A 25,241-nucleotide genomic window follows, 5' to 3' on the forward strand; every position below is an offset into this window, starting at 1 on the left:
AATTATTTGAGAGAAATTATACCTTTTTTAATAGAACATTGGACTCTACACCAACTCTTGAGCATTTCCAATTGAGCTTCGGTCCCAAGACTAATTCCATCTGATGTCCCTTCGGACATATACGTGATTTTGAAAGGATATCCACATTTTGCAGAAATGCAACTGCATCCTCCTTACTTATTGGGAGCTGTCGGAATTTGATGTTGCATAAGTCCACAACAGAATTTTCCATGTGACCTATAGTGCCAGTTTATATCAATATTAGGTACATGCTCGCCATAATATTAAAAAAATTAGAAAATAATTAGTAAAAAATTTAATAATATTTTAAATTATTGATAGAGCGACTTAAATAAAAATAATATATTCCACCTCAAAAATTATTAGATTTTTTAAAAGGCCTAAAAAAACTGCGACCACTTCGACAAAAGTACCCTTTTTTTATTGTGGCAAATGCAAGAGTTGAAGCATCCTTTCGAGTTGCTCATATCCTTGGATCTGCTGGAACCTTTTTCAGACGGCGAACTTGTGAAAAGATGTATCATGGAATCAGTTAAATGCATTCAGCGCCGACAGTTTCATATTGCCGAGCATCTTAATCTATCACTCCTACAAAAATTAAATTCTCAAACTACGTTATTTTCACTTACCATTGATGAGTCGAATGATATATGTGATTCTGCTCAGCTGATCATATTTATTCGTACTCTATCCTTCGATTTTGAAATACATAAGGATTTTCTATCCATGAAGTCACTACCTGGAAATGTACGGAGTCAAGATATATTTGAAATAGTTGAACAATGTTGTTTGGAATTCAAATTGGACATGACATGTCTAAGAGGAATATGCACAGATGGCGCACCAGCAATGTTGGGTAGAAAACAAGGATTTGTTGCACGCCTAACTGAATATGTCTCAGAAGAGTATAACAATAAATCAGTTTTTTTAAGAAAAAGAGTTCTTCAAAATAGCTAATTAAGTGTCAGCAGTGGCTGCACCTCGGATTGCAAGCGAGTTACCTCGCAAGATTGCGATCGATATCCTCTGGTACAGCCAGCCGATTTGGCGGTGGTCCTTCGTGCACATGTGGATGCACTTCCCAATTTCGGTCAGAAGCGACACTCCGGCCGGCCCTATCACTCCACTTGTCTCCACAGCAATCGAGACAAAGTGGTAATTTGGTGGGAGAGAGGCGTATTTCTTCCGCTTCGTCTCCTCAGCCCGACGGGAAGCGAAGCCGGGGGAGGACGCAGACTGAGCAACGGTCCCGGGGGCAAAGGTGTCCGCGCAGGTAACATCCCAAACGAGACATTTCCCCGTCTTTGCACGAGCGGATACCGATGCCTCCGAAACGGAAAGGTAACATTGCGCGGGTAAGTTAGTCCCCGCCAAAGTCAACATTAAGAAGCTTCCCAACTGACTTCCAGATTACGGAGTCCAGGTCGGACAAGAGGTCTGGTTCCCGAAAGCATGGAGACGAGCGGAATAAGTAGGTTAGACGGGGGATGAATCAGTTATTGGTGTACATTGTATTATTACCAACATGCACTTTGTTCACAAATGAAAAAATTTGAAGATACACTTAATGAAGTAAAAAAAATTATTATATATATCCGAAACAATGCATTGAGACATAGACAGTTTCGTACAATTCTTTCCATTTCTGGTTGATGTACTCACATATATCAATAATTTGAATATATCTTTGCAAGGTAAAGACCAAACAATTTGTCGAATGTATAAAAAAATTAACGATTTTATGGATACATGCCGCCTACTAAAGATTCACATAGAAAAAAATGAATTATTTCATTTTCAAAAAGTCAAAAATTTTTTAGTATTGGTTTTTCATTCAAGTTCCACACTACTCTAAGACAAATGATCTGGGTTGTAAAAGCAACGACGGAGAAAGCTTCCCAGAGTGAGACTATGGAATCGGACTCGAGAACAACCTCTAAATCTATACCGCAAGACATATACAACAATCCACAAATTTTTGTAATTTTTTTATATTGCTTGTTGTCTTTCAAACCTACAAATCTTGGGCCGTGGTTAAGAAAATGATTAATTTCTAAAATCGTTCTTAAATACTAAGATCTCCGAGGTATTAACCGAGATATACAACAAAACATTCAAATTAAACTCATCACTAAACGTGGATAACGGTACTAATTTCGCTGCAAAAACCGGGCAAAGCTAAAGGTCCCTTGACAAATGTAAGACTCATTGTACTCATTGCAAGACATTATCACTTATAGTGTTGAATAGGATTAAATCTGGCATTAAGAATTTTCTCTCTTGCGGTCAAAGTGGATTTAGGCAGGGAGATCTACACCTGATGTGTTCTGGGAACATCGATAGCTTTTTGCAATACATCGAAAGTACAAGAGGGCTACTATCACATAGAGGGATTGATCAGTTCATGTTTATTTCTGGATACATTTTCTTTCTAAATCCCATGAAGGGATGCTTTTCAAAATGAAGAGACGTAAAAATTGAGAATGGAAATTGAAAATGAATTATTTGGGAAAACCAATTTAATGTAATTTTTATTTTTTCCGAGGATCATCAGGTAGACCAAAAAAAAATTACAACTAAATAATGTCAGATTTGAAGCGTCCAACATCCCCTTTTTATATGACATGCTTATATTTTCGACTTCTTTTTAAATAGTCAGGAAGGATTTTCGACAGAAAGATGCTAATAAAAATAATTTTTGATCAGTCTTCCTCGTTTGTCAATGAGAAGATCATTGGTGAGAATCAGATTAAAAAGATTCATATTACACGGATTCTTATGATTTTTTTACAGCCTGGCTCCACATAGTTTGGATAGAATGTCAAAGAGATGAACATCGAACACGACCCATTTGCTTATAGTATTGATGGTATGATAAATTGGAGGAAGATTCCTATCTTTATGAAAATTTTTGAAACCATTTTAAAAATAGTAATCTTTATTTTTAACACGATTAACACCGTGTCTTGTGAAGGAAGTGTTTTATTGAAGGTAATCCCGGTTGTGGACAAGAATAACCGTTTTCAAACCATTTGGGATGATTTTGAAGTGTTTTTTGTATGTAGTAACAGAGTGTATACGATTCCAATGGGATACGTCGAAATAGGATTGAGAGCGCCAAATATAAAGAGTTCCGTCATTTCTTGTTTTTTCTTTGTTTCAAGGTGTGGGTTTTTGTTCTACGAAAATTATATTTTCGAAATGATATGCAACTACACAAAGTTGTTGTGATGGGTTTCTTTATATGATTTCTTGTATGTAACAATTTAGATTTCACTTATATTCATAGAATGATATAACTGAATTGAGCTCTAAAAAATCCTTATTACAAAGCTGATAAACTTTCTGGTTTTGTTTTTTGAATTTTTTGGCAGCTTAGGACTTTTCAATTGAGCTTTTAAATATTTGAATAAACGTGTGCGAAAAATGAGCAATTATAAATTTAATGTAGTTAAAATAAGTTATGAGAGTGAGATAAAAGTTAAATTTTATCATTGTCTTCAATTTCATTATCTTCCGGTAGTTGAAACAATGAAAAGAACATCAACTATAAATAATATAAATCTTATATAAACTATTGCTAAACTTGTTATCAGGGATAAAACAATATAATATCCCAAGTCCATAATAAAAATTTAGTTATTGTATTAAATTGATTTTTAATTTATTTCCAATTATCAACGATCATTAATGACAAATAAGGAGACAGTAAGTAAAGTCTAATTATGGAAATGTTCATTTCCTTCCTAGCATAAAAACCAGAAATAATGAAAAAATAAATAAGAAACAACAACGTGCAACAAATACGTGCAAAATCAATTACATTTTGGCGGTGTTTATTTAGGTAAATAGATAGCCAAATGAACGATGAAAACAACTTTATGAAGACTCAAGATACACTAAATGAAGAGATGGTTTATTTATACAAATCAAATCCTTTTAGTCAGACAAGGGAGTCGTTTCTGATGTTGTAAATGATGTCGCAAATACCTTCAATTATGACCCTACTATTGCGATCGAAGGTTAAAACACAAGATACCTATTTTAAGGATTCAATGACCCTTATGAGGACGTTGTGCCAATGGAAATGGAGTACTTCTTTGATGACTTTAAGAAAGACATTATAATCTTTTCCGAAGATTGGAAAGAATGCGCATTCAATCTGTCCTTTTCGAGACATGCCAATTCGAGAATCTAAAGGACAGAATGCACGATATGTGGGATTCACTAGTCTTCAAAATAATTATTCGCCCCGGAAACGGAATGTCCACCCCAGGAGACTTTTTTGTAGCCAAAAGTCTATTTTATATTCTCAGATTTAGTAAAATATGAGGCATATTTGATGGGATTCCCGCTACCTTACGACTCCAAGATCAGACGAGTCCGCCTCGGCAAGAGTTGATTGCTTTTGTAATTTGATTAGACTCAATGGGGCCCGGACTCGAATTGGGAATCAAGTCGATGGTCCGCGGGGAAGTTTCCGCGTTTTTACTTCACATAGACGTGGCATATGGTGACTACGAAATGTTCTCAGTGCTCCCTCCCAACTCTTATCGTTATGTTTGTTGTCTATTTTTAGTTTTATTTATAGTAGAAGTTTTGCAGTTTTATCCTGGAACTCCTGCGGATTCATATTACGAGCATCCATACGTATTTGGGGTTGTTGATTTGTAGAATGTTCGAAGGTATCTGCCATTTGCAGAGATCCAAGAAGTGATCCATCAGGAGAAAGCCGTAAGTTATTCAAATTTACATTTAGGAAGGCAATAAATGTTTCTCTCATGGAAAATTCTGGAAAGCTTATAGTCACTACGAGCGGGTTGACATTTTTGTTTATTCCAAGTCTCTCAGAGTGCTTTCAGAACGGCCCTTTCAAACCTTTTACGAGGAAGTACACTTGAAGAGGGTAAAGCAGGAATTGTTATGTAATTCTGCCTTGTGTTATTTCCGTCTGGAAGAGTACGAAAGTTGTCTCAATTGCTGCAAGATATGTCTTAAAATTGACGATAATTGCATCAAAGCTATGTACCGTTGTGGGAAAGCGTATTTGGCAATGGGGAAAAGAGAAAAGGGCATTAAATACTTGAAGAAATCTCTCAAATTGGAGCCCTACAACACTCAAATAGGGCGTGACCTTATTATTCTGGAGAAGGAGGCGCAAGTCAGAAAAGCGGAGGAGCGTGATTATTACAGGAAGGCGTTTGGACGGCATAAATTGGTCAAGAAAACTGAGGAAGATCAGAGTGATAGACAAGTTGATTCGGATTTTAAAGATTCGGTGTATGAGCTGTTGAATCAGCTCATTAAGCAAAGTGATTGTGATGATGTCGTTTTCTCTGATGTTTTTTCGCCCGCAGAACGCAATTTTATCGATAAAACGGCCGTGAAAATGAATTTCAAAACACAGAAGGTTTTTAATGGTGATTAATCGTAGACTGACAACTCTCTTAAAGTTTTTAAGTTTAAATAATCGCTTTTGTTTCTTTTTATATATTTATTTAAATAAACGTTTTTGTTTATTTCAAGAATCCAGATCCTCAGTGATTTCTTTAATTCGCTTGTTTTCCCACAAACTTGCTTTCATTTTCTATTTCTCCGTCAAGGTTTATGTTCAGCTGAGTGTCGTCGCGACATGCCAGCTCCAAAAGTTGATTGGAGGCAGAGGCGTACTCTTCGTTGTCAATTTTACTTTGTGTCTGTGTTTAATGAGGATACTCTCTAGCGTCCTCTTGAGCACAACCGACTGGATGTATGTTCTAGTTCCTTCTTCAATGGATAACTTATTCATATGACTTTTTAAGAACTTTGAGACAACTCCATCTCATGGCAAGACAATTAAAATAATTTCCACTTCATAGAGGATCGACAGTTCGTTTGCAAGCAGTTCATAAATTTGAAAGGTACTTTTGTCGAAGTGGTCGCAGTTTTTTAGGCCTTTTAAAAATCTAATAATTTTGAGGTGGAATATATTATATTTTATTTAAGTCGCTCTATCAATAATTTAAAATATTATAAATTTTTTACTAATTTATTTTCTAATTTTTTTAATATTTGGCGAGCATGTACCTAATATTGATATAAACTGGCACTATAGGTCACATGGAAAATTCTGTTGTGGACTTATGCAACATCAAATTCCGACAGCTCCCAATAAGTAAGGGGATGCAGTGCATTTTTTTTTTTTTGGATCCAACGACGGGAGTGCACACCCGACAGTAGTAGAACGAATGTGGGAAGTGCAAAATGCAAGAATAAAGCTCAAAGAGGAGCTGTAAGACATCATCTGGGATCTTTATTCGCAGGTTTTTTTAGTTAGTTATTTTTTCAGAATTTATGTGGCGAAAACAAATACAGAACATAAGGGATGTTTTGCACAGATTGTAAAAGACATAAATTCCTTCTACAGTCCTGGAATTTGGATGCCGCGTACTAAAAAGACTAAATTGGTTAAATAAATTTTTAAATAATTTTAATAACCATTTAAATTATTGATAGAGGGTTATAATTAAATAATCTATTTTTCACTAAAAAAATTAATTAATTTAATTATCTTCTAAAAAACTGCGACCACTTCGACAAAAGTACCTTTTGAAATTTCTCGACTTCAACTTGCTTTAAACAATCTAGTTAGATAATGCCCACATTGATAAAATTTATTTCTTTTTTCCTCTTGTCATACTAAAAAATATCAGGTTTATTGAATTGGACTTTCGTTTCAGTCATAATTTACGTGTCAACTCTGATTTCAACATTTTGGGTCGACATTATTTATACAATTAAATGCACATTCAATTTCCTGCATCGTTTAATTTCATACATTCGACATAAGTGAAGATGGATGCATTTAACCATTTCATAATGTCTTAGGAGATAATCACTGTTTAGAATCCTACCGCAACGCGAGGCTAGATGGTCAACAGTCTATCCGAATAAAATACACGTCAAATAATTACATGAAAATTATAGAAAAAAGTTTAACAAAGAACAACTGGACTTTTTTATATCATACATCACTCTTAATGAAATATTTACTGCAATTATCAATATCAAAATCAAGTATCGCTTGAAATCTCGATCCAAGTTTGAATACATTAAAGAAAGTGAGATTCGACCCCGAAAAAGCCAAAATATACATATAATTTGATTTATTTCACAAATCTAGGATTCATTTACTATGAAATCCGAAAGGGAGCTTTTAAAAAGGCAATCACAGATTAAATGAATTTAATGATTTTCATATATTTCGTTTTGATCCTTATGGTCAAATCCTTAAACTCATTAAAAATGTTTGGTCAAAAGTAAAAGCTCACGTGAGAAAAGGCATCTCTTTTCTAAAAAAACCAAATTTTATTTAAACAAGGAGAAAATTTGTCAATTAATAAGTAGCAAACACGGATACTTGAAAAAATACTTGTAGATAGAATAAAAACAATTACATCTAAAGATTATGTATAATCACGATTTTTATATAGATCTAACTTTCTAAAATCTAATTTCTGATAAGCTTTATACGCCCCTAGGGAGGCGCGCCTCACTATTTGGAGACCTCTGCTCTAGAACACGGAATAAAAATTATTTACAAATTGCGATCCTGACACCAACGGTGCATCGTGTTTACGATAGGACATGAATTCATTTTTTGTAAACAGTGTATTCATTTTTTATCATCCACGTTCAGTTCCGTTCAATACTGTTTCAGGAAATATTGACGTATAAGCAGCTGAACTTCATACACTCCCGAAAGCAGCAGTAAATGTTTTTAATTTAACTAAAGATAAATTTGAATTCAACTTCCCAAAAAGTTAACTTGGATTCTCCGAAATTGAGTGAATTTGATTGTTCGCGCGTTTGCCTCGCGACATAATATGTGTGAGAGAGCACTGATATGCACGAATGACATTTCTACAAGACTCAACGAAAGGAAACCTTCTAAAGAGTTTAGCACAAAAGTTTCTGAGATTATTCATTGTTGGCAAAAAGAGACTCTGAACGTGGTATTCCATATTTATGATTTGCTATTACAGAAGAGGAACATTGTCATTCTATTATGTCTTTTCCATTTCCGTCCTCATAACACATTTTTCAAATTAGGATTGGGGCCGGTGTTGTGTCGGCATAAGAGAAAATGTAAGTCATAAATTAACATTTATCGTGGCCTTGACAATAATTGGAGCTAAATAGGTTCAGTTGCTAGATGATCTCAGTTCTGAAAGAATCGGTGTCCAGTAGCGTGTGAATTGACACTGTTGGAAATGAACTCATTCAAACGTACTATTTTGGTCTGTAATTGAAAGATGACTGGGCGTGTAATTTTGGTTTAGGTTTTTGCAGTTCATTTTAATTATCATGGAGATCTCAGGAGTCGCAGGAACACTCATTTAAGCTTTCATTAATTTCCACAACCTTAAAATAGCGAGAACAGCCGTGCAATTCTTACTTCGCAAATTTACTTCATCAGAGGCTCCTAAAAATAAAAATTTTAAAAAACTGAGAAAAACTTTAAGAATTGAAGAAATGTCCCTTTAGATAAATCTGTCGGAAAAATCACAAAGTTTACCGAAGTCTAATGGAATAATTATGGAATTAAAATATTTAAAGGTTAAGGTTTAACACAACTAAATGACGGTCAGAGCGATAAAGAATTCGACTTTATTAGATAAATGACTGGTGATTTGTGACAATTAAATATAATTCATTAGCCAGTAATTAAAAACATCTGAGAAATGAGAAATATCAGCAAATGAAAGTTCGTTGTAGTTATCATCAGCCGTGTGCCAAACATGGCTAAAGACAGGAGTTATAAGGTGAACAACTGGAACTCCTAAAACCAATATTTAAAAATAAAACCCAATTTCATAAACGGGACGTGGTCGTCTGATATATAAACATTTGTCGTCTCACTTAGAAACATAGTATTTCCATTCTTAATGGTTTTTTCTGAGAATTTCACGCGGGAATAATTACCAGCATCCACCAACTTGTAATAAATGGGACTTGAATAAACAAACTTTTTGAAACGGGTCACCGGGGCTCCAATCAAGTCCAACAACACAAAAACGTTCTAAAAATCGACAAATTGAAATTTATACAATTTTAGAGATGAATCCAGACTTGTTCCACTCAGTGGCCAGATTTCTGGAGCCATAAAGAGAATCCTTTTCACTCCAATTCAAAAATGCTTCTTCGCCATCAAAAAATACAAAAATAAGTCCAAAATGTACGTCCTAGTTTAAAATATTTAAATGACTACTCGGGAAATTTTTTGAGTATAAAGTCTTGCGAAATCTAGCATGATAGCACAAGGCACGGCAGAATCAGTCGCCCCAAAAAACTCAAATTCTGAATAGTATTTTGAATCGTAGTGACATGCCACAACCACGTGATTGTCTTTTTCCGGGAATAATCGAGCAATGACATTTATAAATTTCAGAGAGTCCGAGAAGGGAGTTTTATCTCGAAAGGACATGGCCTCTACTGACCACCCGAATCCTTCCATCGTCGTTTGTACATACTGAAGTTATTTAGCACATCCAACCTCCTTTACTTGACGCGCCCCGGGAGTCCCAGATACCCGTATTTTCAACAGTGGAGCTAATAATTTGTCAAATTCAATTCGTGAAAAGTTCAGAGTGGGTTGTCTTGACAGATGAAGGCTGTTTCTGTTGGCCAATCGAATTATTAGGAAAAGAATCAATCCTATTATTATTGCCCGCACTAGCTTATGTAAAAAGATTCTCATTTACATAATAATACTCTTTTTTTACTATTTCATATTATTTAAATTCTTAAATATCTATATATCCCAAACAGAGAACTTCCTATTCATATCATTGAATTATTTTCTAAACCCACAAATCAAGATATAATTAGTTATAAAAATTAATGTGTGATCTTTTTTTGTTTAAGGCAATTAATGAACATGCTTTATCTTTGTACAATTATTATATCGGCCTTCTGGATTTGGAACCGTCCGCTTTTGATGAAATTGACAAATTTGTCAGGAAGCTGTTAATGGATCTAAATATTCATATGAAACCAGCCTGTAAGGAGAGGCTATATTGCGAGGGACAACTTGGAAGAGGGCTTGTCTCGATTACCTTCAGGTCGGAAAAAATGCTGTTTGACTTTCGTGAAAATCTGGAGAGGCGAAAGATAATCTCCCCCAGAAAGCAGCAATTCTGTGGGCCGAGCAAAAAGAAAGTCCCATATGACCACGATCACAGAATTCCCCCATTGTAAATATGGAACGACACCCAAGGAGAGATAACCAAATCACTGAATAGATTGCAGATTGATTCCTTACTGTCCAATATCAAGAAAAAACACTTCACTCGAAGCTATTTGAATCCCTTGATGATAACAATTTTGATATTCAATCGTCTTCAACATGGTTTAAGAAAGGAAATATATCTCCTAAATCTGAAGCTATGTTTTCATTTCTTCAAGACAGGAATATTTTTTTCAGAGACCCTAATTCAAAATGTCCACAATGTAAATCTTCCAATAAGACGGTTGATCACATGGCAACTAGATGCAACAGGATGCTTAATTCGGATTATACGAGAAGACACAATGAAATTGTGAGATGCATCCACATGCACTTGTGTCGTAGATTTGGATTCAAAAAATCCAGAAGACTGAAAAATCACTCTGTTCAGAGTATTATGTGCAGCACCTTGGCAGAAATACGAGTTGATACAACAATTCCAACAGTGTTGAAAATTCAATATAACAAGCCCGACATTTTCCTCTACGACAAAAGAGAGAACCTAATATGGCTTATTGAAGTGGGTGTGACTTCAATAGATAACCTAAAGAGTGTGGAAGTAGAAAAACTGCACAAATACGACATTTTAGCTAGTGAATTACAACTGATTCACAAGGCTAAGGTGAAGATTGTGCCAATTGTCATTACGTGGGATGAAATCGTTTCAACAATCTACCGCAAGTATATGGAGCTCCCTGGGATTGAAGAACGTGTTTGGTCTTACATCCAGACTGTAACGCTGAAGGCCACTCTGTAGAGCATGTTTGTCGAGTACAAACATGGCTTCAGTGAAATTCTGGACTCTGCAAATTCCGTAAATAGGAACTGGCGGAAATATAATTTCTCTATGAAGACCAGCAAGTTTCTTAGAGACCCAGAGACTGCACGCCCCAGGAGGAGATTGAGGATCATGGCGGGAAGATCAAAGTGGAGTTATGGGGAACTCGGAAAGCAAAAATTTGAGAGTCGTCTAATTATTAGTTTACCTTAATTACAATATTATGCATAGTAATAAAGGATTGTTCTTGTGGTGTACGGATGGTTGGTTTTTCGCAGTCTGAAAAAATCATTCCTGGACGGATCCACAGAATTTTAACAAATGGAACTCAAGAAAGTGTGGACCTGACAGTTCATGGTCATCCTGATGCCTCAGGCAATTGCAATTACGGACCCCCACAGACCCCTTCAACTTTGATTCCCATGAAAGCTATTTGTGAGTCAATCGAATCTTCCAACCCTGGAGAATGGATGTCATCTCTATTGATTTGTGTCAAAGACCGTCTTAAACGAGTCCCCAGAGGAGGTTGGCCCCTCATTGCTACATATTTTAATTCTAAATTCGGAAAAAAGAAATCAATATATGAATTAAAGAAACTCGCTTCTGTCTTCGGGAATAGAAGCGAAATTTCCAAAAATGAAAATAGAACGAATAATAATTCCCCTGATTTGGCACTTTACAACAAGGTGCATGAGGAATTATTAATTCAAATTGATGCAAATAATTCTAAAACAATCGATGCGAGGCAACAGACAAGGAAGATACCGTCTCAATATGTAAATCACGAGTTAATCGAAATAATAATAAATCATTGATCGAATATACAACAAACAACCTACCTACAAGTATTGAAGATATTTCAACTCTGATATATTCCGCGCAATGTGTATATCAACAAATTACAATGAGATCCAATTAAAACGAATTGGAAGCAGAGAATACAAAATAAAATGAGTCTTTGACTGAAAAAAATATATTAATATCAAAATACTTTATGTCTACTATCAAAGACGAAGAAAAGAAGAAGTCATTGACATTTTATGTTCTTACAATTACATAAAATCCAAAAGGGGAGAATTTGAAAGAATCTCGACAACAATCACAGACCATATTCGAATTCTAAACAAAAAGGTGTTTATTGCAGATTCAAGGCGACAATACGGAATTGATAATCGGAAGTTTGAGTTGAATCGAAGGTCGTTCTACAGAAACCTCCATTCTAACTCTGATAATGCTCTGATTGATTGTTTCGACACATCTGATTGTCTCAAATTTTGGATGGACGTCTGGAAGAAAAAGGACAAAAATGAGTTAAGTTTTGGAGTGAATAAGAGAGTTACTGGTGCTGAGCACCATGACTCCGATATCAATGATGAGTTCATTTTAAACTTAATTGAACCTCTTCCTAACTGGAGAGCTCCGGGATGTGATTGTGTATACAATTTTTTCATAAAAAAATTGGATTCTCTTCACAAATTCCTATTTCAAGAAATCAGAAATATTATTAACGGAACTAGTCACCCGCAAATTGGTTTTATACTGGAATCACTTACCTGATCCCAAAGAAAGCAACCTTTATTGACCCCAAGGACCTCAGACCGATCACATGTATGCCATGTTTGTACAAACTGGTTACAAAGTGTGTGAATGAAAAAATTGCAATATATGCCGACACTTACAACTTGATAACTGAGTACCAGCTTGGAACTAACGACATTGTCAAGGAGCAAAAGAACTTGCACTTTTAAACAGATGCGTTAACAAAGCGCACGATAATAAATTATTTTGTGCATGGATCGACGTCAAGAAGCATTTGACTCAGTTAGTCATGACTTTCTTGTTGAAATCCTCGAAAACTCTGGACTGCCTAATTGGATAACTAGTTTTATTATGTCAATTATTCCAACTGGAAAGTCTCTTTGAGATTGGGAAAAAACAGCTGGGAACTGTTAATATAGAACGTGGTATACTCCAAGGCGACTCTCTGTCGCCCCAATTATTTGTACTTGTTTTGGATCCGTTAAGTAGACTTTTATCTTCAAAATATCCAAATATATCGATAAATTCTGGTGACATTAATTCCTTAACCTTTTCTACAAATCACTTCCTATTCATTGACGACTTGAAGCTATTGTCCAAAGAAGAGGAGACATTGGCGTGGATGATGGAAGATGTGAACTATTACTTTGAATCATCTGGTCTGGAGAGGAACTTCGATAAATCAGCAACAAATAGTTACCTATTAAGAAATGATGGTAAATTGATGGATGGTCTGGACAGCTACAGATATTTGGGAGTTTTAGAAAACAGATGTAGTAAAGTACTCAAAGAAGATGTACTCAAAAATATTAAAGAAGAAATGCAAAACCGTATTGAAAAGTTATCGGAAACTAAATTGAACTCAGTCAATTTATTTAAAGCAATCAATGAACATGCTCTATCACTGTGCAATTACATATTGGACTCATTGACTTAGAACCCTGTGAATTTGAAGAAATTGATAAATTAGTCAGAAAAATACTTATGAATTTGAATGTGCATATGAAACCAGCTTGCAAAGAAAGACTTACTTACCGAGGAATATGTTTGGAAGGGGATTGATATCTATCACTTTCAAAGCTGAGAAAATGTTGCTTGATTTTAAAACAAGTCTGGAAAGGCGAAAATTTACTTCTCTGAGGAGTGCAGGAATTCTGTGGGCTGAACACACAAGAAAGTCACATATGGCCACAATCACAGAATTCTTGCAAATAAAATTTGAATCAACCCAGCACATTGAACAGACACTAAAGAGTCTGCAGATTGAGTGTCTCTTATCAGCTATTAAAAAGAAAACTCTCCATTCAAAATTATTTGAATCACTTGATAATGAGACTTTCGATATACAGACATCCTCAAAATGGATTGTAAAAGGAATATTTCCCCTAAATCTGAAGCCATGTTCTTCCTTCTGCAGACAGGAATATTTTCTTCCGCGAGCTTGGTTCTAAATGCCCACATTGCAAATCTTCTAATAAGACAGTCGACCATTGGCAACTCGATGCAATAGAATGCTTAATTCCGATTATACAAGGCGACATAACGAAATTGTTAAATGCATACACATGCACCTATGCAGAAAATTTGGATTCAAAAAATCAAAAAGGTTAAAGACTCACTCTATCCAAAGCGTAATTACCAATGATCGTGCTGAATTACGAGTTGACACTACTATCCCTACCGAATCAAAAATTCAATATAACAAGCCGGACATTTTCCTATACGACAAAAAATTAAACCAGATATGGCTAATAGAGATTGGAGTGACGTGTATGGATAATTTAAAAGCAGTTGAAGTTGAAAAACTTCATAAATATGATATCCTGGCAAGTGAATTAGAAATCATTTACAAACCCAAAGTCAAAATACTTCCGATTGTCATTACTTGGGATGCGATCACCTCCAAGTATTTTAAAATATACATGGATTGGCATTAAAGACAGTTTTCTGGCATACATCCAAACGATTGCATTAAAGAAGACGTTGGAAGGAATGTTCGTAGAATATAAACATGGTTTCGAAGACGTAATGACTAAAGCATTGATTCTCAACAAAGATTATGCAGTGTGGAACACTCACCAAAGGGGAGCTAACTCGATGAAGAGGAGACATGATGAGGTGACAGAAAACGAATACTCTGAGGAAGGACAAATTAATAGCAAGAGGATCACGAAAGATGATGGTGCTGTTCAGGGAGGCCCAAGACCAGTAAATTGAAAAATTTAATTAATCTAACTTTTAATTTATCATTAATTATTTTATTATTGCATAGTAATCATCCACGTTCAGTTCCGCTGAGAACAGGATAAGTTCGCTTTTCCAACATGTGGACTGAGCGTCGCTACAAAAGTCAACCACAATGAAGCTAATTCAATAGCCGAACCCAGAGCCGAGTAAAAAACAAGAACAAGTTGGGTGGCCTTGATAGAAATTTGAAAAAAAACTTGAATAAAATTTAATTTAGTTAAAAAATAATTTTGTTATTTTTAAATTTGTAAATAATCTTTTGCATAAACTGCTTTACATTGTGTCATGTTGGCATTTTATTTTCTGCTTTTATTCAATGTTTCATCTCGCATACACAAAATAAAACTGAATGTGATTTTTAATTCTTTTAACATCAATTTAGGATGAGGAAAGGTCATTTTTTCCAGTTAGCACTTTCGGGTTTTTTGAGGGAGGAATTCTTCGTCTAAATATACAAAATTTGTCCTTCTCCTTAAATCCCAACATAAAAAGCACCAAGAACACAGACACAACTCCCACACACAACAAGACTCAATTTATGCTCTCACTTATAAAATCAGAAGGAATTCGCTCCCAACAAATGGCAGTATTTATTTACAGGATTACTCAACAGGAACAATTTTGCACCGAATCCCAGATCTCGGAAACCCCCGGAATTTTAATCCTGAATTTTGATTTTGACAAACTGAGGTATCATAGAATGTAGAATATGCAGTGTGGATATAATCAATCGTAATATAAACATATTTGTGGTGGACGGGCAGACTAATGCCTCCTGCGATTGGTTTGGCCAGCAATGTCAGTCGGCGGAGAACGTGTTGATCTCCCGACAGGACTATTTTTACAGCGTGGACGTATGAGTAGTGTAATAATGTCAGATGGTGTTCTACATGGGCAGGATGAGTGAGGGGGAGTACACTCTCTACTACCATAATTGCAGAGATGCCTTTACAGTGTCACTTTTGGCTGATTTGACCGAAATAAACGGAAATAGTTATTTATCGGCAGGCGAAACTCCACTGCCTTTGATTTATGTCTTATTTTCACTGCTTTATTTGATTGCTGCCGTTTCCTGGTGTTCCATTCTGGTGAGTTGTCCGCGGGGGATGGGTCCTCACTACATGATGTTGATGGTGGTGGTTTTGAAGGCTGTTTCTTTACTCTTTCTCGATGTATTCGGTCTCGGAATATTTTAGTTGAACTACTTTTTTGTCAAGACACACGGACTGAATGATCCTGCTTTCGCCACATTATTTTACATAACCCACGTGTAGTTTTCCTGCTTATTCTCAGAATGAAGGGAGCCTTCATGGTGGCCACAATTGCTCTCATTGGGGCAGGTTGGATCTTCATCAAACACATTCTCTCTCCTTGTGATAAACGCCTTTTCTTTCTGCTGATTCCTCTGCAGGTTAGTAGTTGGTTTGAGTGTAGATATTGGCGAATGTGGCCTATGTCGTTATTGAGGAGAACGAGCAATTCAATCGAGCCTTCAAAGCCTGGAGACTGGTCTTTCTCATTGTAGACTTGATGTGTTGTGCAATACTTCTGTTTCCCTTTATTCAGTAAGTCTTATTCTTTATCAAGTTCTATCCAACTGCTCAAATCTCACCCCAAATGTGATCACAAGGCTAAGGTCAACTTGCGGAAGCTTAAACTATTTCGTCGGTTTTATTTTCTGGTGGGTTATTGAATTTCAATGTGAAGGTCGTGTGTTACTTGTATTTGTCGAGAGTTCTTGTGTACTTTCTAAACGCCGTTCTTCCGTATGACTTGTTTTGGGTGTCGGTTGTTCTCTCGGAACTGATCACGCTTGTGTTTTTCGTAGTCACTGCCTGGTGTTTTCTCCCCAGCAGAATGAATAAATATCTGCCTTTGCACGACGTTTAATTTAATAACTAGTTCTATTTTCATGTGACAGCAATTAGTATTGCTAGAATAAAGTCTTTTCATTTATTAATTATTAGATTTATATTATGAGAGCACTAGTCTACGCTGTCAGATGAAAGGATGCCACTTTATTTGATAATCCTGATTGGTTATGGTTCGATTGTTACTTTATTAAAATATTCGATAATATTGCGTAATGGAAAATAAAGAGAATTATAGAATTCGATCTTAATAATTACAAAGTGCTAGAAAGTCAATAATCTCCAGATTATTGTAAATATGACAAAGGAATATTCTTTAGAGGAATACAGTGGCAAATAAAAACAGTTGGATATCCTTTAATTCGACTTTTTCTTAAAAAAATTATAAATTAATATTTTGCAACAATTCTTGGCAAGATTTAAATTATTTGCTTAGCATAAAAAATTATAAAGATGAGGATTGCCGTGCTGACAAGCACACAACTGCCCATCTATTCCGCTGTCCTGGTCTTTTTTCGCTACGTAAAAAATTTGCCATTCACTTCCCGGAGGTCCTATGGGAGCAACCTGGGAGGGCGCTGTTGTTTCTGCAAGCTGCTGGTCTCATAACTTAATGTGAGATCGGGGTTATGCAACAATAGCAATAAAGATGAGGATTAATCTCAACTGGATTGTCTAGAAAGGATGCGCATAAAAAGTGAAGATCATTGTTATATGATTAGTTAAAATTAACTGTTTTTCACTCAAAAATAAAGTTTGTGTTTTGCCCAAGCTGAGTTATATAGTGCATCCCAGAAAGATAAATAATAATCCTATTATTATAAAGAATGATCCTAATATTATAAATACAAATCCCAAAAAGATAAATAACGATCCCAATATTATAAATAATTCGCATAAAATTCAATGTTAATGTTGACAAACTGTTAATTTCCAAATTATCAGCAACTTTTTTAATGTTTTCTTTTAGTTGATTTCTTGTTGTTGCTCTCGGACGAATTTTATTTAAATCATTTTTAATTTTTGCAAATAAATGTTCGATGGGATTTAATTGTGGAGAGTAACTCGGCAAAAATTCAACGTGTATATTTAGATTTCGAAATAAATTTTTTATGTTATTACAATGATGTATCGGTGCGTTGTCCATTATTAATATTTTGTGAATTGCAGAAGGTGATATATCAACTATTTTGGAAATTTCTTTAACAGGAATATTGTTTCTTAATCTTAGAATTTGATTAAATAAATCAAATGTGAGTGTCTTTCATATGTTATTTATCCTTACTTTACGCACTTTGTAATTTTTATTTATAATATTGGGATCGATATTTATCTTTTTGGGATTTGTATTTATAATATTAGGATCATTCTTTATAATAATAGGATTACTATTTATCTTTCTGGGATGCACTATAAATATTATGGATCTCGTGGAAAAGGAAATTATTATTAAAGATAAGAGCTTTTTAAAGCGTGTAGGGATTATGTGACTTTATTTGTTCCGTTTCTTGTGTTTTATTTGGGGAATGACAAAAATTTTTAATGCTACAAATTTAAAGATCGACTTTGGGATTTGTGACAAGAAAATCTTCTAAAGACGGCATCACAATGCGAAAAATTGCATTAGAACGTTCCCGAAACTGGCTTTAGTTCAGAAAAATACATTACAATTAATCTCGAAGAATGAACCATAAATTTTTGTGTATCTGAAATCGCCAAAACTAATTTTACTGTTGACGTGTATCCAAAAATGCCTGGGTAGCAAACAGAAACCTCTACTGACGTAAAAAATATCCAATCCAGATAATTTAATTTCAAAAAAGCTTTTAACCATATTTAGCGAGAAATGGAAGAAAATCATTTTTACCACTTCTTTATGTTTCCGGAAATAATCATTGTTTAGCATGCTACCACGCTGCGTGGCTAGATAATCCACATTCTTCCTGCTTTTTTGCAATGAACATATAGTGATCCTGTGTATGCAAAAAACAAATTCTTATTTGCAAAAGACAATACAATTTTTAGCAAGATAATACCGTTACGAGTAATAACCTGAATATATGAAAGATAGAAAATATAAAATTTTGGTAGCATTAGTTTTGGGTAAAAATCGAGATTTGATAAAAACTGATAGATTTGATAAAACTATGGAGCGAATGGCTTATATGTGATGAGACATTAAAAAGTATGCAATACTTATTTTATTATTAGATATCCCAAAAATAAGAACCGCTCCTTCCGAATTGCAGTCAATTTAGGACATGAATGCCTGGAAATTGCTGCAGTTCGAAGTTCAGATACAGGAATATCCTTCCCTTTAAACATCCAATTCCTCCTTTGCTTGGAAATGCAAAAAAACTGTTTGTGCTCCTTTGCTTGGAAATGTAGGCAAAGTGGCAGATTTGATCTACCATTTGTTAGAAATGTGCCGGTCACATATTATATATTTTGACTTAAATTCCACAATTATTAAAGCAGAGGGAGATTGTGTTTGATTTTACAAGTGTTCTAATTTACCGAATAGCATCCAAAAGAGGATTTTTGACTTAACTCCTAAATGACATCGGTAGGAAAATTTCTTCGAAAACAAACGACCTAAGAAAGACGAGCTGACTTTTTCGACGAATCTCGGTCGCTGTGCTCCGAGACACGGCGTCATTAAGCTGACTTTCAGGCTTTTGACTATCCTTTTAGTTACTTATTTCGCTTGCATCTAATTTTGTTTTCAGATTTTCATAAATAAGTTGTGTAAAAGAAAGTTTCATCTCTAACGAGTAATTTTTTTCAAACATTCTTTCACATTCATCAAGTTCATCATGAACGATTTCATTATATAAAATATTCTTCAGAATATGATTAAGTTCAAAGTGAATAAAGAAAAACAATGGTCAAAGGGAACAATGTAACCAATGTAGAAGTAAAGCGATGACCGTTGACCATTTAATCACCAAGTGCTCGAATGTGCTGCATCATGATTGTACATAAAGACATAACGAGGTGGCAAGTAAATTCAATCGCTGTGTGAGAACTCAAAGGTGTGCTTTAGTTTCCAGCACAACAAACCCGAGATTGTGATCCAAGATAAAGTCAGCAACAAGACTGTTATCATGGAGGTTGGAATGCAGAAAGTGGAAGTAGGAAGAGGACGTATGACCTTCTTGAAATGAGCTAGGGCTGATGTAAGTTACAGTAAGAATTCGCATATTTGAGTAACAACTCAGTCCACGCCCTAGCTGCCCGCGAGACAAATAAAATCTTTTTATTGCTGGCAAACACGTAAGCGTGATTCTCTCGGAGTACTTTTTAAACAATAAGGTCCAATCACTCGCACACCTCAAATTCGATTAGACCAAAGTAGTAGTTTAGCATTGAGATCGCGACATTTGTTCAAATAGGGCAGTGAAAACTCTATTCAACGGTTCTAGGTAAAGGAAAAACAGTATTCAAGGAATGAAACAAGTTTCGTCCATTGAGACAAATTTTGCATTCCCGCACTACTATCAACACTCTCCAATACGCACTTTTTCGATTCTGGAGTAATTAATGAGGCTGGACTCTCAACCAAACCAAGATACAGTCAAACCTCTAAATCTCTTATTTTTCAATTGTTTGTTGAGTAACATTTTCCACCCGAAATACGTAAACAGAAGACCGTCTTTTAAATTCAATTTCTTATGTTAATTGACAGAATGAGTTCTATTTTTGGAGAAAAGGTTTAAAGAAACTTCATCATGTGAGTCGAGGACATCGTTGTTGTTCATTTTAACCAAAATGCAGAAAATATTTTTTTCGGATGACTCGCGTATAAACTATTATGAATTATTATTTACAAAAAGGCATTTAGATAATCCGCTCAGCATTGTTAAGGTACAAAAATGTAATAAATCATTTTAGACTGTTCTCTATCCCGTAAATTGTACAAACTGCTCCCAAGCCTGGATTCCTTTCGGTATAGATGCGGTCGATTTGATTACCAATCAAATAATAATTAATTGTTTAATAAATTCAAATAAAAGTAATTACAAAACTCTTTTGAGCGGACTGAACTCAGCATTTCTCTTTGGCTATGCCGCAGGGATGTTTCCTTTCGCTCAGACCGTGGAAGGACTGGGACTCCGCTACATTTTATCTTTCTCCAACATCTTGGCCATGATGTTTGGGATTGGGTATTTCTACTCTATACACTTATACATATACTATTTATTTACCCAAGTACTTGAATTTACATAAGGCATAGTTGTTTTGTGGACTGGCAATGTCTGCGAGTTGGCCTTGCGTTGTCGCTGTCATGTCCAACTGGTTTTCCTTCAAACTGTTTCTTGTCGTAAACTTATTCTAGCCGAGGACTGATTATGGGAATTTGGACGTCCAATGCAAGTCTCGGAAACATTGTCGGCACTTTGATTGCCTCTTTATTTCTAAAAACCGATTGGGGGTGGTCATTTGTCGTCCCCGGACTTCTTCTTTTATTATTTCCCATCCTTACTTTTTTCTTCCTTCTGGAGAGTTATAATTTATAACCATTTGTGAAGGACCTGAATCTGTCGGAATCGTCGTTCAAACCTATCGACTTTTGGAAGATGAAGAAAATGAAGATTCGACCCATGAATCCATTTCCCTAAAGAATCTCTTCAAAATTCCGGTTTTTATAATCTTGATAATTAAAAAGAATATTTTCCTCTACTCTTTTGCGTCATTTTTTCTCAAATTGACAAGTTATACTCTTCTATATTGGCTCCCTGTTTATATTCTCCACAAATATCATTCCAAATTCACTCCAGAGCAAGCAGGGAGGATGTCGACCTTCTACGACATGGGAAGTATTCTTGGAGTCATTGTGGGTGGTTTAGCCACCGACTTTCTCGGAAGACGTATCCTCGTATGCGAGATTTTATCCATCGTTGCATGCCCTCTCTTGTTCTTTTACAACTTCTACAGCATTGTCTCGTACAGCTATTCTGCAGGTATACTAGACTTACATTGTAGTAATGTTGTTTTTTATCGGATTTTCTATAAATGGATGTTTTGGTCTCCTTGTTACTGCAGTTTCCATTGACATGTCTCACGACCCTTTGGTTAAGAAGATGGGGAGAAGTGGGGCCGCAATAACCGGCTTTCTTGACGGATTTGGATCTCTTGGTTTATATTTGTTAAATTTTTTCTAGGAGGTGCATTAGGACCGGTCTTGTCAGGGTTTCTTTCTTCATATTCGTGGCACTATCTTTTCTATTTACTTGTTACCTCAGTCGGAAGCTGTGCTTTGGTAGTTCATTTTGTTTATCTTTTTAAGGTATTGATCAAACCTTTGATTTCCGAACTGAGAAGAACAGAATTGTGTTAGCTAATTTTTAATTTTTGTTCGACAATACTTTATTTTTTTAATTGGTTCCTAAATCCATTACTGAAACATTAACTTATAGTGACCACAAAAAAGTAAATTAGTCTTTGACAAATCACCATTGCATTAATTTGTTTAAGCCATAATGTTTTAATGTCTCAAAAAGTGACAAATCTCCGGAGAAATTAAAAAATCAAGGATTCCTATATTTTCCGATTATTAATAGTTCGAATTTTTCTCTAGCACAATTAGATCAAAAGTAAATATTTTAGATAAGGAGTAAGCTAACAAATTTTATTTAATGCAAAGAGGTGTTAAATTTTTTTTTTTTTTTTTTTTTAATTTATACAAACAAGACAAAAATTACAGATAGCTAAGTTAGTTAAAGGCCTCACGAGACACCCGACCAGCCGCGCGAATGGCGAAGACGTTCCCTCGGATCACAGCAATCGACAGACGTTCCAGGAGCCAAGAAAACTCTCTTGGATCGTGACTAGTCCTTGAAATCCGTCGACCGAGCGAGCGAAGGAAGCGGAGTGTCTTGGGACCGAAGATCCCGGAGACTCCAAGGCAATTGGAGTAAAGAGCAGCGAGTTGGACAGGTGCCCGTACTTGAGAATCTTTCGCTCCTCGGCCTGCCTGGAAGCGTGCCCAGGATTGGCGGCGGACAGCGCGAGATTTCCCAGCGAGAACGTGTCCGAGCAGGTAGAATCCCAAATAAGGGATTTCCCCTGCTCGTAGGGGAAGGTGGACATGCCGTCAGGGCGTTTGCCATCCCCTCTATCCAATCCAACAGGTTCAAGGATAGACGGGATGCCTGCTGAGGCGAGGGCTCTCTGTACGACTGAGTTGAGTTCACTGTGACGGGGGGCACGACCGGCACTCCGCCGGCAAGCGAGGGGATGCAAACCGTACTCGTCAACAGTTCCCCCACAACGGCATTTGTGCGACTGGCAGATTTTCAGCCCGACACGGAGGGAGATTGCAATTCTTAGGCATTCCTTGTCCAACAGGTTCCCGATGGAAGGGAGAGGGAGAGCCTTTAACCAGACACCGCTGCTTTCACAGCGACCTGCACGGAGGCAAGCGACACGGTGTTGATTGGAGACAGGAAGCAGGCCTTCGAAGATTGCCTGACAAGAGATTTCGTCCCATTGGCGCAGTACAGATTGAGAGTTGGGCAGCTTCGAACCAAACCGAGCCTCCCACCGACCACGGGCTGCAGAGTAAACTTCAGACAATTTCCGTTCGGGGAGGTTTCTAAGAACGATGTCTGAGAGAGTACGAGAAGCGTGATGAGCGGATAGGAATGCCGGGAGGGCAAGATCGGAATAGGATCTCAAGCCAAGGCCACCCCAGCGCACAGGCAGGGATGCCTGAGTCCAGCCTGGATCGTCGAAAGCCAGATTGCAAAGAGAGCTCGTACCGAGCCTGAGGATATTGTCAAGGTCGGAAAGAAGGTCGCCTCTTTGAAAGCAGGGTGCACATCTTAGGGTGTAAAGGATCTTAGAAACGGAGAAGTGGTTTCGGAGGAGGAAAAAAGCCACATGAGGCTCGATGACTTTAAGTTTGTCGATCATTTTGGATAAGTGGGAAATTTTTCCAGCGAGTGAGCATTCGAGGGCAGAAGGCCCCATGGGGGCACCGAGAATCGTAAGATTTGATTTGTCCGTAATCCGGACGTCTGAGAGAATGCCTCGGCACGTGGAAATTGAAGCAGTGAAGTCACTCGGATTTAAGGCAATGTTCACGATTTCGGATTTATTGGCGTTTATAGATAGGCCGATGTCCGAGAGGGAAGGGAGGATAGAACGAAGGTCGTCGAAAACAGCGTCGGGGGGACCGCAAATGGTTGCGTCATCCAGATACCATATGTTAACTGGGGATCGAACAGAGTGAGCGATACTGTTAACGCCCAAGGCAAAAAGGACAGGACCCAGGGGATCTCCCTGTTGGACCCCGGTGGCCGAAGAGATGGGAACATCGTCGAACATGAGGATACTCGGAGAAGCGTATGAGAGATGTACAAGGGGATAAGCGAACGGAACCAGTTCGCGACAGCACTCCAGCAGGTGGTCACGTCTGATGGAGTTGAAAGCGTTTGAGACGTCTAGTTTGACCATGATAGCCGACTGGGAAGATTCGATGAGTTCACGGAGAGAATGAACGGCCGCTTTGCAGCCGTTTGGGACACCGACCCCGAGTTGGGCGGGGAGAAACACTTGAGACAAAAAGGGGACAATTGCGTGGCACAGAAGTTTGGCAGAGAGCCTCCGAAGATATTCCCAACGGCAATGGGTCTCACGCCGTTGTCCTTTTTCCAAGGGCAGTAAGGTTGGCGGAAAAGAAAATATCACGAGCAAAATCGGGGAGGGAACCGGAGATGAAGCGGTTGCACAGGTTGGTAATTGAGCGTAGGAGTTTTCGACCAGCTTCGGCGGTAGTGGGAGACGTCAGGTCTTTCAGATGACCTGGTCTCAGACCATCTACACCACCACTGCTTCCAGGTGAAAAATCCCTCAGGGCTTTCAGTACAAGAGTTTCCGAGACAGCAAAAGGATTGAGAGCGAGGGTGTCAGGGGACGGCTGAGGCCTGAAGTCGTTTGGCTGAGGGGGATGTTTTTCCCTGAGGGAATTCAAAACAGCAGGGGTCGTGGGCAAAAGGGGACTTGTCGAGGCAACCAGCCTAACTGCACCACGAACGTCGCCGTCCAAGAGTTTACTATTAATCTTTCTGTTGAGGTAGTCGACGTCATTCGCGTGAGAGGACACATTATGGGATGGTGAACCACAGGGAAATTCGGAGCTAGCGAGGTGGTCCCGCAGCCAGCGGATGGAAAAAGAGTTCTTATCGTACAAGGCCAATTCTTGTTTGACGGTTGTAGCCAGCGAAATGGAGGAGGTTTTCACACGGGCTCTTAATGGGGCAAAACCGAGACCAAAAGAGGCGAAGCAAAACAGCTTAAGCCAATCGGAATGGCCATCAGATGCCAAAGCCTTATCGATTGCGGCGGACAGGGAGGAGGCTGCAAAGATACGCGCAGCTTTTGGGATTCTGGATGGGATTTTCCGGAGACGACGGAAGAGCTTGATAGATTTGAGAACTTCCTCGGCAGACGGGGATGTTGCGAATGGCGGTTTTTCGGGGAATTCTTGCGGGCTGGAACACTGAACCGGCTG

At 37.1% G+C, this 25,241-nt stretch overlaps 3 protein-coding genes across 3 annotated transcripts; 2 read left to right on the forward strand and 1 right to left on the reverse strand.

Annotated features, from left to right (window-relative positions):
* Positions 1-453: 453 nt before the first annotated feature.
* LOC115228235 (protein ZBED8-like) lies at positions 454-978 on the forward strand. Its single transcript, XM_029798868.1, has one exon. It carries the CDS (start codon positions 454-456, stop codon positions 976-978), a length of 525 nt encoding a protein of 174 aa, XP_029654728.1.
* A 14,167-nt stretch (positions 979-15,145) lies between these two features.
* Positions 15,146-16,521, forward strand: LOC115228236 (protein GPR107-like). Its single transcript, XM_036498884.1, is given in 4 exon segments — positions 15,146-15,203; positions 15,235-16,024; positions 16,153-16,266; positions 16,269-16,521. Coding segments are annotated over 3 exon segments (561 nt in total). The 5' UTR covers positions 15,146-15,203; positions 15,235-15,730; the 3' UTR covers positions 16,422-16,521.
* Positions 16,522-18,276: 1,755 nt separating this feature from the next.
* On the reverse strand, positions 18,277-24,184 carry LOC118761169. Its single transcript, XM_036498885.1, has 3 exons — positions 22,856-24,184; positions 19,787-19,956; positions 18,277-18,367 (listed from the first exon to the last, which is right to left on the reverse strand). Exons 1-3 carry the CDS (start codon positions 24,182-24,184, stop codon positions 18,277-18,279), a joined length of 1,590 nt encoding a protein of 529 aa, XP_036354778.1.
* Positions 24,185-25,241: the final 1,057 nt, after the last annotated feature.

This window comes from Octopus sinensis, unplaced genomic scaffold, assembly GCF_006345805.1.
Source record: "Octopus sinensis unplaced genomic scaffold, ASM634580v1 Contig10079, whole genome shotgun sequence".
In the NCBI taxonomy this organism is placed as follows: Eukaryota; Metazoa; Mollusca; class Cephalopoda; order Octopoda; family Octopodidae; genus Octopus; species Octopus sinensis.

Coding starts and splice junctions, on each gene's coding strand:
- LOC115228235 (XM_029798868.1), top strand. CDS start 454: ATGCAAGAGTTGAAGCATCCTTTCGAGTTGCTCATATCCTTGGATCTG.
- LOC118761169 (XM_036498885.1), bottom strand. CDS start 24,184: ATGGTCAAACTAGACGTCTCAAACGCTTTCAACTCCATCAGACGTGAC. Junction 19,957..22,855: donor TCCCGTCTATCCTTGAACCT/GTTGGATTGGAT, acceptor TCTCGCGGGCAG/CTAGGGCGTGGACTGAGTTG. Junction 18,368..19,786: donor ATCTTGGATCACAATCTCGG/GTTTGTTGTGCT, acceptor TCTGAACTAAAG/CCAGTTTCGGGAACGTTCTA.